Genomic DNA, 13,035 nt, shown 5'->3' on the forward strand with positions numbered 1-13,035 from the left:
GTGTGTGTGCGTGTGTGCGTGTGTGCGTGTGTGTGTGTGTGTGTGTGTGTGTGTGTGTGTGTGCGTGTGTGTGTGTGTGCTGAAAAAGGTCAGTGACATGATAATGGTGGAATCCCAGAGTCATGCTATCTGGCAGAAGTATCTAAGGTTAACAAAAATACCCTGACATTTTCCAGATATTAAATTTGAAGTAGTTAACAACATCCTTGACTCTTTCACTGTGCACATGTCAACTAATTAACCTTGGGGAGACATTCAATAAAACCGTACAGGCTGACACTTTGCGCCTCCATCAGCACCACTGTCATTTGTTTTCTGTTACAGATTTATCATGTATTCAGTCTCTGCTGAATCACTTTAGGACAACTCCAGAATTTACATGACGCCTAACTCATTTTCTTTTGTTAATGACTTGTCTGCCAAAATCCAATCTGCAAAGGAATGTTGCCATTTGGACCTGTGAAGAAATGGGTGCACACTTCTACAATACCAAATAATTGGTGTGGTGGCATATAAATGTTTTTTTTTTTTTATCTTGTTTCATAAGGAATTGGACGGTGGGACATTTTTTGGACTATGTTTATGTGCTGAAAAGGATGTTGATGCTGCACAACTTCAGTCCAGTGCCAGTGTTTTGAAAATGCTTCTGTATTTAATGGATAGTAAGATACCAGATGACTGGTTTTCCAATTTAGAGGGACATGTTTGAGGAAGATGAACTTTTTTTTCCAAATTGAAGTAACATTGTCAACATTTTTCATAAATTACACTGACTGATATTGTTGCTTAAACCTTTGGTTCTTTATTGATCTCATCTTGGGCCCCGCATTCTCAACAACCCATCAACTGACAAAGCAAGATTTAGCATTTCCATTCCCAAACATTGGGTCCTGACCCACCTGGTTGATTTTAATTTAGGGCACCAAATAATATTTAATTGCAAGTGTGAACTAGAAAAGCACTCGGACAGCGCAGACCTCTGCCAAGGCAGATCTGCCCCCACCCTACCCCCCAACCCCCCAACCCCCCAACCCCCACCCCAATCACCACCAAAATTTAATGACTTGTTCCTTGTGCAAGTGTCAACATTTTCTGAAAATTTCATGAAAATCCATCCATAACTTTTTGAGTTATCTTGCTAACCAACCAACAAACAAACAAACCCTTGCAAAAACATAAGGTAACAAGATATTGTTATAAGCTACAAGTGTACCAAATTGGAGGCTAATCGGAGTGGTTTTGAAATTTTTTATGAATTTTCGAAAATTGCTCAATGATGACAGACAGGAAAATTTGAGATTTTGTGACCTTGCTGTGACCTTGAACTTTGGCGTACTTGACCCAAAATTTAATGGGTTTGTCCCAGGGCCTAGGCCTATCTGTGGGTAAAATTTGGTAAAGATGGTTGTAATAGTTTTCTCGTAAAGTTGCTAACAAACAAACAAACACACAAACAAACAAACACACAAAGCAAAGTGATCACAATACCTCCTGGTGGAGGTAAATAATACTTTGTGTTTGTTCTACTGCTGTCAAACAATTAAAATTTTCAGATTAATCACAGAGTTGCAGTAGATTAATTTTGATTAATCATGATTAGATTTAGATTGACCAATTAAGCTATTAGTACATGTTTTTGGACAGTGGGAGAAAGCGAGAGAACCTAGGGAGAACCCACGCAGACACAGGGAGAACATGCAGACTTCATACAGAAAGGCAGCGTGTTAGGCCTTTAACGTGATACACACATTTTATAGGTAACTGTTACTAAGTACATACCCAGTACTTAACTGGATTTGATTATTGTGATTGTAATTTATTGTAATTTAGTAATTTATTTTGATCTAGTAAGAAGAACTCAATCAATCAATCAATAAAAACAACAAAACATAAATAGAAAACTACAAATACAGGACTAGGAATATATATTACGTGGGAATGGCAACCAAACGGAAGCTTGGTTTCTCACAGATTTGTCAAGAAAACAAGCCAGATCGCTGCAACGTAACATTATACAGTCCACTGGGGTTGTTCTAAAGAATGAGTATAATCAGTGGATGGAGGTAAAGGCCACATTTGGGCTCAGCACTCACAAAGAGACTGCAAAATTGCTGCTGTGTGGATTTCCCATTCCCACAATGCACTTTGCGACAAAATTTCCAAAAAGGCCCCAGTGATGTTTTGGTTTGTTATGTAAACAAGCGGACTGTGTTTATGATGGAGTCTTCTTCAAAGTAGTTTACTCTTTTAACAGATCTCATTGTAGCAGCATTTGCATTGGACATAAATCATGACAATGACAGTATTCTTACAGCCCTAGTGAAATCTATACAGTATATACAAAGACAAATCCAATATGGAGAACACAGCTTTGCAGACACTGTACAATTCTAAGAGTTCATTGTGTTGTCACTTTTCCTGCAAAACTTTGTTCCACTTCTGCCTCTCTTGACCTTTGATTTTTATGCTCCTCTTAGGTCCGTAAAGACAATACTGACTCTTCACTTCAGCCTCTTCCTCTCTTCTTTGTTCCCTCATCTTTTCATCACTAGAGGTGTTGATGTTGTTGATTGTCGGCCGCCAGCCTCGGGCGACGTTGATCAAATGCCGCATAATTACAGGGGTTCGGATGGCACTTGTTTACTGTCAACTCCCTTGTATTTGTCTCATTCTGTCGCTGTCGTCCCCGTGAAGATATTATGAGTGTGTGTGTATGTGGGTGTGTGTGACTGTGTTACAGGTGGCCGCCCAGTAGGTGGGAAAATGCAGGAAGTCTGCTTGTCTGTGTGCACATGTATCAGACGCAGCATGTTTTTCCCTTTCAGAGGCGAGGTATCCTGTGTGTGTGTGTCGGTGTGTGTGTGTGTTTGTATGTCGCCGATCGCACTGGGTGGCTGACTTCCAGGAACCCCTGCAGCAAAAACAGGCACTGTGTGTTTCCTGCTCTCACGCACCGTTATCACAGGACACACACACTCACGCACACACACACGGATCATTGCCCTATTCTCTTTTCCCTTGCAGGTTTCCTCAACGCCTATCCTTGTGCCTCCGGCTGTCAAGATGTTTCGCTGTGATTGTCATGAGAGAACTTGCTCTCAGGGAACAAACCACAAATAGGCGAGGAGTGACGACATCCTCGTGGCCGGATTTTTTTTTTCTAACGTTCAGTTGCTCAGTTAGAGTGGGCCAACTACCTCTGGACCTATGACCTTTCTCACATCTGACTCGGAGCTTTTTACTGTTCTTCTGCATGTGCATACCACTAACTTCCTTTCCTCTGTTTCATCTGAAGTCTGGCAAAAGTACACTCATCTTTCACTCCAGTAGTGATACAGATGCTGAAGGAGTACAGATGCAGCTTATTAACTCATACAAAATTACAAAAGAGCAAACTCTGAAATGTTCTCTTAAAACAGTTCTGTCAGTTATTTTGGCACATCTGTCATTCTGTGCACTGCTCTACACACCAAGGGGTCATCTGTTCAAAGATTTAGATAAGATATGACTTTATCCCACCCTGAGGAAATTTCACAGTTAACAGCAGCAACATACAACAAGCAAGTACAGAGAAAAAGACAGGCAGAAAAACCACAAATGAGTGAAAAATTAAATATACAGAGAAAATAAGAAATTTGGTATTTATATAAATATATATGAAGACATCCCCTGTTTTGCAAAAATATGGAGTTGAAAGCATAGATATTTGTGTTAAAATGCATGTAAAAGCAAAAAAAAAAAGGTCAGAAGTAATAAATACTCAGTAATGCACATAAACTTGAAAACTGTACTCAAGTATTTCTGGCACTTGCATTTCATCAGGTATCATGGCTCACTTCCATTTCAGATCTTCCCCTTTTCCATCCATTGCTATATCTATTCACACCTCATCCATAACCCACTGCCTTTGTCAGAGGTTTCACAAAAGGATCCCGAGTGAAAAATGGAGGTTAGAGCACTGAGTCCTTGCTCTGTGCAAGTGTGAGTGGCAGAGACTGTATCTGTCCATATTCCCCTTTGAGAATACAATGCAACCCACTGCTCACTGAAGCTCTCCAGATGATGAGAGAGAGAGAGAGAGAGAGAGAGAGAGAGAGAGAGAGAGAGAGAGAGATGGTGAAAGAAAGACATACATTGTGATGCTGAGGCAAACAATTGCCATTAATGGCATCATCTTTCCCCCACATACTTTATTTCCACTCTTAAGTAGAGTTTTCACAGATCTGACTTCTTTCTTTCCCGAATTTCTCCATACATTTTAACCCAAGTATCTCTTCTTTATCTCTTCTAAGTATTTTCAAAACAGGCTCATTACTGATGTTTTCATGCAATTTAGGGGAATTATTTTCAAACTATTTCAATACTAATGTTTTATTCTCTGGAAGAGTTCAAAAATCAGTATCTGGTGGCATGATGGCTGCTCTTTGTGCAAAAACATCGTCAGTATTAGCGTCACTTTGTTTGATGACCTATGAACGTCTGTCTTGCTCTTGATCACTTTTTAAAAGTTTTCAATGGGTTTAGGTCTGTAAAACTGCCATGGTCTCTAGATTGTACAAACCGCTTATTACCAATACTGGCAGGTAGACACACATTTGGAACCTCTTTATAGAATCTAGACCAAAGGTGTCAAAGTCATTTTAGTTCAGGAGCCACATTCAGCCCAATTTGATCTCAAGTGGGCCAGACCAGTAAAATAATAACAGAATAACCTATAAATAATGTCAATTCCAAACCTTCTCTATGTTTTACAGTAAACATTATGAAAAAAATTACATCTATGAACTATGCTTTAAAAAATACAGTATGTATATAATGAACAGCCTGAAACGTCTTACAAAAATGAATGCAAATTTAATAATATTCTGCCTCAGGTTATTATTACAGGTATGCATTACAACTTACAGATCACTGTGGATCTACAAAAACACAAAACATTTAGTAACAGACAGAATATACACTTTATATTCTGCTAGTTTATTCTTTATTCCACTTCTTTATTCTTATTCTATTTTACCTCTGTTTTAAATGCATGACACTGAACAAGGTGAGAGAGAAACAGTATCTCAGTTATCTGTATGTTCTGTGCATCTAGTGAATTGACAAAAAAGAGTCTTTTAATCTTTGAATCTTGAAAAATATTGTTAAAACTCCACTTCTCTTAAGATATTTCAGGGTGTTCAAATTTGTTCAGGTTGGATAAGATAGTTTGGAAATGTAAATATTTTCATGTAATTTTACTTTTTTAACACTAAAACAAGGAGAAAAATGTGGAATTGTCATTATTTATAGTTTATCATGATTGTATTTTATGGGTCTATCCCATATGTTCTGATGTGGGATAGACCCATAAAATGATGACTAAAATGATTCTGACACCCTTAATTGTTAATTTCTTCAGTCTGTGCGATTTTTGCATTTCACAAATTCATCTCATGGGTTGGGTTGCACCCTTTTGGGAGCCAGTTTTTGCCCACAGACCACATGTGTGACACCCCTGTTCTATGTAGGATACAAATTAGACCTCCTACATGTCATAGACCTAAAAGAATAGTATTTTATTGGTAACTCTTAGTTTCCAGTTCCTTAGTTACTAAGTGCATAGCCAGTGCATACATGGTAATTTATAGAATACCTTCCTGTTATTATCACTGAAGTGCAATAGAATTACATACCTTGCCAGTAAAGTATGTGGCTATTTCTTACTAACACATCTCCTGTTACTCATCAGCTTGAGCTAATACAGTATAAGAGGTTGATGAGTAATACTGAAGACAGCAGTAATTTCTCTGTGTTTACAACCCCATAATATACTATGATTTGCTATATATTTACCCGGGAAGTACAAAAAAATTACACAACTAGGAAAAGTTTTATTTGGCTAAAACTAGCAACATGGAGAAATATTTTTGTATTCCATCACTGTGCTTCTTCCCAACGTCAACATGGATTTCAACCCAAATGAAGGAACAATAAGATGTCCATCAGGGCTAATTACAGATATCAAACCATGACAAAAAATGTAATATATCTTTGACAAAAGGTTTCATAAGGTTTTTAGTTTTGCTGCTGACACTGAAAACTGATTTGAGTGGAGTTTAAATTCCAATTTCAATGTAAATGGATGGAAAATTAACAAATCCACTGGTGCATATCACACACAATAAACGTAATAAGATGAAAACGACATACAAAGATGTAACAAGATGAAACAGACAGTAAAATGGGACTGGATTGTGGACAAAAGCACTCATAATGTTTTTAGTTTTGCTGCTGACACTGAAGGTTTATAGGCTTGCTATTTAATTTTATATTATACATTTAAAAAAAAAATTTCCCACACTTGTATCTGTATTTCTACACAAGTAATGAATGTTTGGACTTTTGACACCTCTGCATAATGATCCTTATACGGGAGAGCACATTTAAAATAATTAAACCAAATACCAGCTGCTGGATAAAGTGACATTGAAAGCATGTTCTGAAAAGATACCCCAATTTAACTAAGAATAGAGCAGAATAGGATAGAATGTTTTATGAGATGTTATGGGCAGGCTATGGTGCATGACTTGTTCAACCATGCAGTTCAAGTGGACCGGTTGTTATCACTGAGTTGTAAACGTAGCTTCTGCTCTGTGCTTTCACTAGCTCTGCAGCGAGATGACTTCCAGATGGTCTGGGGAAAGTGTTTGCCTTGGGTTACTGCAGGCCAGCCTGCCTCTGCCTTTTTCAGCTGAGGGAAAGATAGAGATACAGCGCATATGTGTGTGTAAGTGCAGACATGCATCACACAATCCTAATTTTTGTGCGCACACAGCCATCATACACACACACACACACACACACACACACCTACACACACACACACACACACACACACACACACACACACACACATGCACACACACAGCTGATAAACAGCTCCTAGAGCTCTGAACTGGCTGTGTCTTGTCCATGACACTCTCCCTGCTGTCTGTACACAGAGCTCTTCCAGGTGGGTCTGAGGACCACCAGAAGGACATTTAACAATAGTTAGCAAATAAATGAACCAACTTTATTCCAATTTATTTCATTAACTGATCCAAAATGAGTTGTGGAGCTATTTTGGTTGAAACACCAAGTGGTAGAGTAAAATACATAACAATAAATCCTGGAATTTAAAGAAAACAAATATTAATGTTAGCTTTAATTTAGTTGTAATGACACATATTTTTCCATCAAATATATATTCAACTAATACAGCTAACTGTAGCCAGTGAGCTAAGAGCAGCCGTCGTTGGCTAGCAAGGTAGCGAGTGTGTAAAGGGACGATTTGAGTCTCCGGACGATGTACGTCACACATGCGTAGAAGCATTTACCTCTGCCGGCCATCTTTTATGGCAACCTCGCCAGGACAAATCACTGTTGTATGAGTCAAATTATGCTCAAGTACACAGACTTTACCTTATGTATCTTTCTAGTGACCAGAAGTGATTTCCAGAGTCAATTTATATGCCTACTTTCGGTTTCTTTCACAGCCTATCCAGCTGACAAACATTGTGATCTAAACCTGGGGGAAACAGCGGTGGAAGGTATGATTTGTCCTAGCGAGATAGCGACTCCTAAAAGATGGCCAACAGAAATAAATGCTTCTACACATGCGCAGCTCACACCGTCCCTAGACTCAAATCATCCCTTGACAGAGTGTTAACAGCAGCTAATGTTAGCTAAGGAACTAAGTTTAGCTAAACATATTTGTGAATTCCTATTTTAACTGTTTGTTGGTGATATTTGTCGCGTAGAGTGGCTAGCTAACACACCTTGTTAGTATTAGAACTAATTGCTGTCTTCCTAGCAGGTGTTCCTTTGTATTCTGCACTGGAAACCACTGTGTTCTACGTAAGTGCAAAAATCCTATTTCCTGGTGCTCGCACGTCAAATAGAAAGAAATAAGAAATAGAAGATTGAAATAATTTCTCTTTACTTTTACTTCTTTACTTTCTTTTGTAAAGACTGCCAAATATATGGTGCCACTGAAATAGGATATTAACTACATTTTCATCATCAATGAATTTATACTCCTGCCACAAATGTTTTTTTAATCCCGCAAATGTTTAAGCATTTTAACATAATTTCAACTTTTTTTTGTAATTTCTCCTCAGTCCAACTGAAACAACTTTAACTCAATGGCTATGCTTAGCTAAACTTTGCTCCTTAGCTGTTATCTGTTGTTAACACTCACTACCTTGCTAGCCAACATTAGCTGCTCTTTGCTCTCTGGCTACTGTTAGCTGTATTTGTTGAATATGTATTTGATGAAAAATATGTGTCATTACTACTAAACTGAAGCTGACATTAATATTAATTTTCTTTAAATTCCAGGAGGTAGTATTTTGTCATGCATAGAATAAACTGGACTAATGGTAGGTACATTTAATTTTTTAGCTAAACATTATTTTGCTTGTGAGTCATTAACAAATGTGTAAGATAAGATAAGATACGATGCAAAAAGATACTGTGGGGAAAGTGTAGTGTTTACAGCAGAAAAATACAGAAAACAAAGGAAACAAGAGTGAAACGGAATATAAAAGAGTATCTGCTATGAAATTACTTTTTCTGTAGACATATATAGGCTACATATTATAGTTGCACATGATGTTGGTTTCGATACGATATGGGGGATTACAGTGTGAACTGTTGTAGGCTACAGTGTGTGATGATGATATGATGATTCATTGTGTATTGTAAGTTTGGCCTCTGAAGAGACCCTGAAAGTATGGGAATCCTTGTGCTGTAAGTGTATTTTGAGCCTGCTAATTTAATCAGGGGACTGTAAATCATACACTTTGGTAGAGCTGTGATGTGACTGATGTGAAAAAGATTTCTGCCAGTAGCCCACAGTCAAAATAAAAAAAACAAAAACAAAAAAAAACACTTGGGCTTGACCTGGCCGTGCTTTTCCAACCTGTTTCAGGACACAGACGCAGGCTGCTGCCCAGTCGCCTCCTCCCCCTCCTCCCCCTCCTCCTCCTCAGCCCCGCCCACCGCCACCTGGCTCTGCTGCACCGCCGACTGGAGGCAGAGCGCCGTTACTCCTCTGCCCAACGCCGACGGAGAAGCAGAAGACACGGAGCCCGAGACGTACGCGAATTTTCAGCATAATTAATAAAAAAAAAAAAGAAGAAGAAGAAAACAAAACAGAAAACATTTAATACAGTCTAGACCGACTCGACGCTGGAAGGATTGTGGAGGAAGAGTGCGCGTGCAAAGGCCGATAGGAAAACCCGAGCGGGTGCCCAGCGCGCGACCGCATCCTCCCTCTCCATCTCCTCTTCCTCATCTCTCCTCCTTCTCTGCGCTTTAACAGACTCCCATCCCGAGTCTCCCCACTGACTGATCACTTATCGCTTCTTCTTCTTCCTCCTCCTCCTCCTCTTCTTCTTCTTCTTTTGTCGGAGTTTGAACCACATTTCTGACCTCCTGGAAGTACACCTTGACCGCCGGAGCCTCTGAGAACTAACCCGGACTCTGCAGCTTCTGTCCCCGGTACCAGAGGATCATCCAGGGGAGCCTAGCGCGGAGTCAAAAAGGACTGGAAATTATTTATCCCTCTCACATCAACGTGCCGCATGGTGGGAATTTCTGCCTCTTTTCAGTGTAAGTGACCTGTTTTTTTTTTTTGTTTGTTTGTTTTTTCTCGCCTTTTCTGCTGTATTTGAGCCTATATGTCTGAATTCCGCCTTGTATTTGCGAATGTGCATCCAAAGAAAACTCAAAATCCATCCTGGATCACAGCAGAATTTGCCCCTTTTTTTCTAAATTTCATTTTGCTTTGGACTTAACCTGAATTGAATCGCGCAAACATACAAACCATGCAGATGTATGGCGTTTTTCACATGTTTACAAAATATTTTATTTACACCTTGATGGTGTAAAATGGTGTGAAACAGTGCCTCAGTCAAAACAGATGAATCATTTTATTCTAAAGGAAAATAAATAAGAATATGTCCAAGTGAATTTTGTGTCATGAAAGGGAAAGTTCAACGTGAATTATAGCCTAATAATAATTAAAAAAACAACAACAGAAAAATCTTTCGTTGGGTTATATTTAAATGACAGTTTAATGGCAGAAAAAAATATTTACACACTTTTCCACTGATACAGTTCAGTACGGCACAATGCATCTAGTACAGATGTGTCTGTTTGAATAATAATGTAGATTTCAGTTCCAGAGCTTTCGGGTCGTTTTCGGGCAACAGGCAACTTAAGTTTACGCATAAATACCGCTTTCACTGCTACTTTTCGAAGCCCATTCAGTAAAGAAACTGGTCATTTATATCAACTGAGAATCCACAGAAAACACATAAACATAGGCAATTTACAAACTGGATCATAAATAAATTCCAATCTAAACAACACAAGGAATCATGTAAATGTACTTTCCTTTTTTACATTTTTAATATAAGGAATAAGAAAATGAGCTGTTTGATATTCTCTATTTTATTCTTTATAATTGTTGGTTTTTGCTGGAGAGGTTTTGGGTTCACTCTAAGCTGCCTCTTCTCTCGTCCTGGAAAGCATATTTAGAACGACTTTGCATTTTTTAGAGTTTGCATCTGAAAACATCCTCCGTCTCCAACTGTCAAGCGCATCTCCTCAAATCCAAGTTCCATCTCCACCCGCTGCGACTTTTTCATCAGCACATAACCCGAAATACGCCAGTGAAACGACGTAGGGTTGAATTAAAGGGTTCAGAGAATATATCTGAACTTTTTTTTTTTTTTTTTTTTTTTATTAGCATTTGCCTCCCCTTATTTTCAGGGGAGAAGAGCACAGACACTAATGCGGGTGTGGGGATGGAGGATGCTGCGTGGGGCTCCAACCCGCCACTGTTTCTATATCTGGAGACCCAAAAACAGCTTTGGACATTTTTTACGCATGTCAAAAAAAAAAAAAGAAAAAAAAAAAGAAAACTTTGTAGGCATCCAAGAGGGTGACTATTAAGTCTTCTTCAAAGTGTGACTCACTGTTGAGATAAAACACATAATATAGAGAATATGTTGCACTGAATTCAACCTGGGCTGCAGTGGTGCATGGTGGGAAATGATAGTAAGGGACCAAAATTTAACAATAAAGTCGTATTGAGTGCAGATTGGTGCAAGCTGTTTATGCTGACCGTTGTTTACTGTGTCATCTGTTGTTTTTCTGACTGCTGAGACTTCCATTAAAGTGGGGACTTGACTGAAAAAAACCATTACCTGGAATGTGTGTGTGTGTGTTTGCACAGATAAAGAGAGAAAGAGTAAATGAAAGGTAAACAGAGCTGGTAATGAGGGGAGAGTGAATGATAAGTGCTGTTTGCATGTAGTGCCATGTGTGCGTGTGTGTGTGCGTGTGCGTGTGCGTGTGTGTGTGTGTTTGCATGTACATCCCCACATCTCCACATATAACTAGACTTGTTTTTATCATCGCTAGCTGCTAATTCTCTGAGGCTCCGTTGGTCCAGACTCTTGCAGCATCAGCTAGCACATCCAGAGGCCATCTGCCCAGAACACCAGCCTGCTTCACACCTGTTCCCCCCACCCCACATCCACCCCTCTTCCTCCTCCTCCTCCCCCTCACAGCTCTCGGGCTATAGGGTCAAACGCATCAGACCACTGTTCACAGACACAGACGTGGTCTTGCAAAAATTATGGCAGCCATTTTACTCTCGCCTCCTCATACACACTGAGGCACACAGTTTTATACCCGTTTGGCAGGTCAGAATAAAAGTGAGGCAGAAAAAGACAGTGTATCATCTGTTCGGTGACACAGTCTCCCCCCCTCTTCCTTTAATGCGGACAAAGTTCTATCTGAGGCTAACCACAGCTAATAGCCTCGTAGTTGTTTACTGCCCCAAACACAGCTTTTAGATCACAGCCTCTGACAGTGAATTACTGTTATTTCAGGGGGGGAAAAAAGCAAAACAAAACACTGATTTCCCCTTTAGCGCAAAGTGGGTTCAGCGCCGTGATGTAATTACTAAGCACTTCTTTGTAAGTATGACACACAGACGTTTGGATGCGGTCCAGGTTTTTTTTTCTTTTGCTCTATGGTGAATAAGTGATGATGACTCAACAGAGTTAATACCCCGGCTAAATCACGAAGCCCCCTTGTGGATTCCTGTATCAGCTGTATGGCTCGACTATCACTTTATCTACAGATATATGGAAAATAGTCTCCTGTGCATGAGAATACTGCAGCTGAATGAGGCAGCTGTCACATTTAATCATGTCCAGAAAATAATGCTCCTTTCCACATAGTCATTTACAGTAAACTAATTAAAAACATGTTGCCTCCAATTGACCAACTTAATCCATTGGTTTCAAGTAGATACTTACTGAATTTATAGATTGGCTGTGTAATAACCTGTGTGCATTATCTTTCAGCATTTGCATTGTTTTAATTGTGTTTGCTGTTTGCTCGAATTCAAATATATCAGCTTTTCCCATTGCAGTTGGATACTGAGAATCTGAATCCAGTGTGGCGGGTATTGCCGCAAATAATAAACAAAGTGAAAAGTTAACTTAGGTTAAAATACACTCATCTCTGTAACTGTAATAATGTACATGTCACATGATAGTGGATTGTTGAAGGTTGACATAATGACATTAGTTGGTGATCAATGATCGATGTCCGCTCTAGAACAACAAATCTAGTGTTCGTAAGGTGCTATTTTTGAATTTATTAGAAACTGTAATCTGTACCTACTGAACTGAATCTCTGTGTCAAAGTAAGAGATTCCTAGAAGACGAAATGAATCAGTAAACACAGCTGTATCACTGATCATCAAACCCTAAGTAATGACTAGATCACTAATAATGCACTAAAAGTGGAATTTAATGTCACACTTAACTGTCAAAATTGTAGGTGATTTATGTTTTATTTTCCCTAAAAGTCAGCATTTCCATTTGAGAGTCCTAATATTAACCATCAGCTGCTGTCAGAGCCAAAATGTGCCAATAGTGATAGATTATAAAGTGTCCTATTGGCACTGATCAGTTGTGTATTTGCAGA

At 39.1% G+C, this 13,035-nt stretch overlaps 1 protein-coding gene across 4 annotated transcripts in view; it reads left to right on the forward strand.

Annotated features, from left to right (window-relative positions):
• The first annotated feature begins 9,078 nt into the window (after window positions 1–9,078).
• runx1t1 (RUNX1 partner transcriptional co-repressor 1) overlaps window positions 9,079–13,035 on the forward strand; it is a 102,153-nt gene continuing 98,196 nt past the window's right edge. For all 4 annotated transcript variants that reach the window (XM_030147824.1, XM_030147826.1, XM_030147825.1 and 1 more), the window contains exon 1: window positions 9,079–9,636. In XM_030147824.1, coding sequence (XP_030003684.1) covers window positions 9,609–9,636 — 28 coding nt within the window. In that variant the 5' untranslated portion in view covers window positions 9,079–9,608. The remainder of the gene's footprint in view (window positions 9,637–13,035) is intronic.

This window comes from Sphaeramia orbicularis, chromosome 11 (genome assembly GCF_902148855.1).
Source record: "Sphaeramia orbicularis chromosome 11, fSphaOr1.1, whole genome shotgun sequence".
Lineage (NCBI taxonomy): Eukaryota > Metazoa > Chordata > Actinopteri > Kurtiformes > Apogonidae > Sphaeramia > Sphaeramia orbicularis.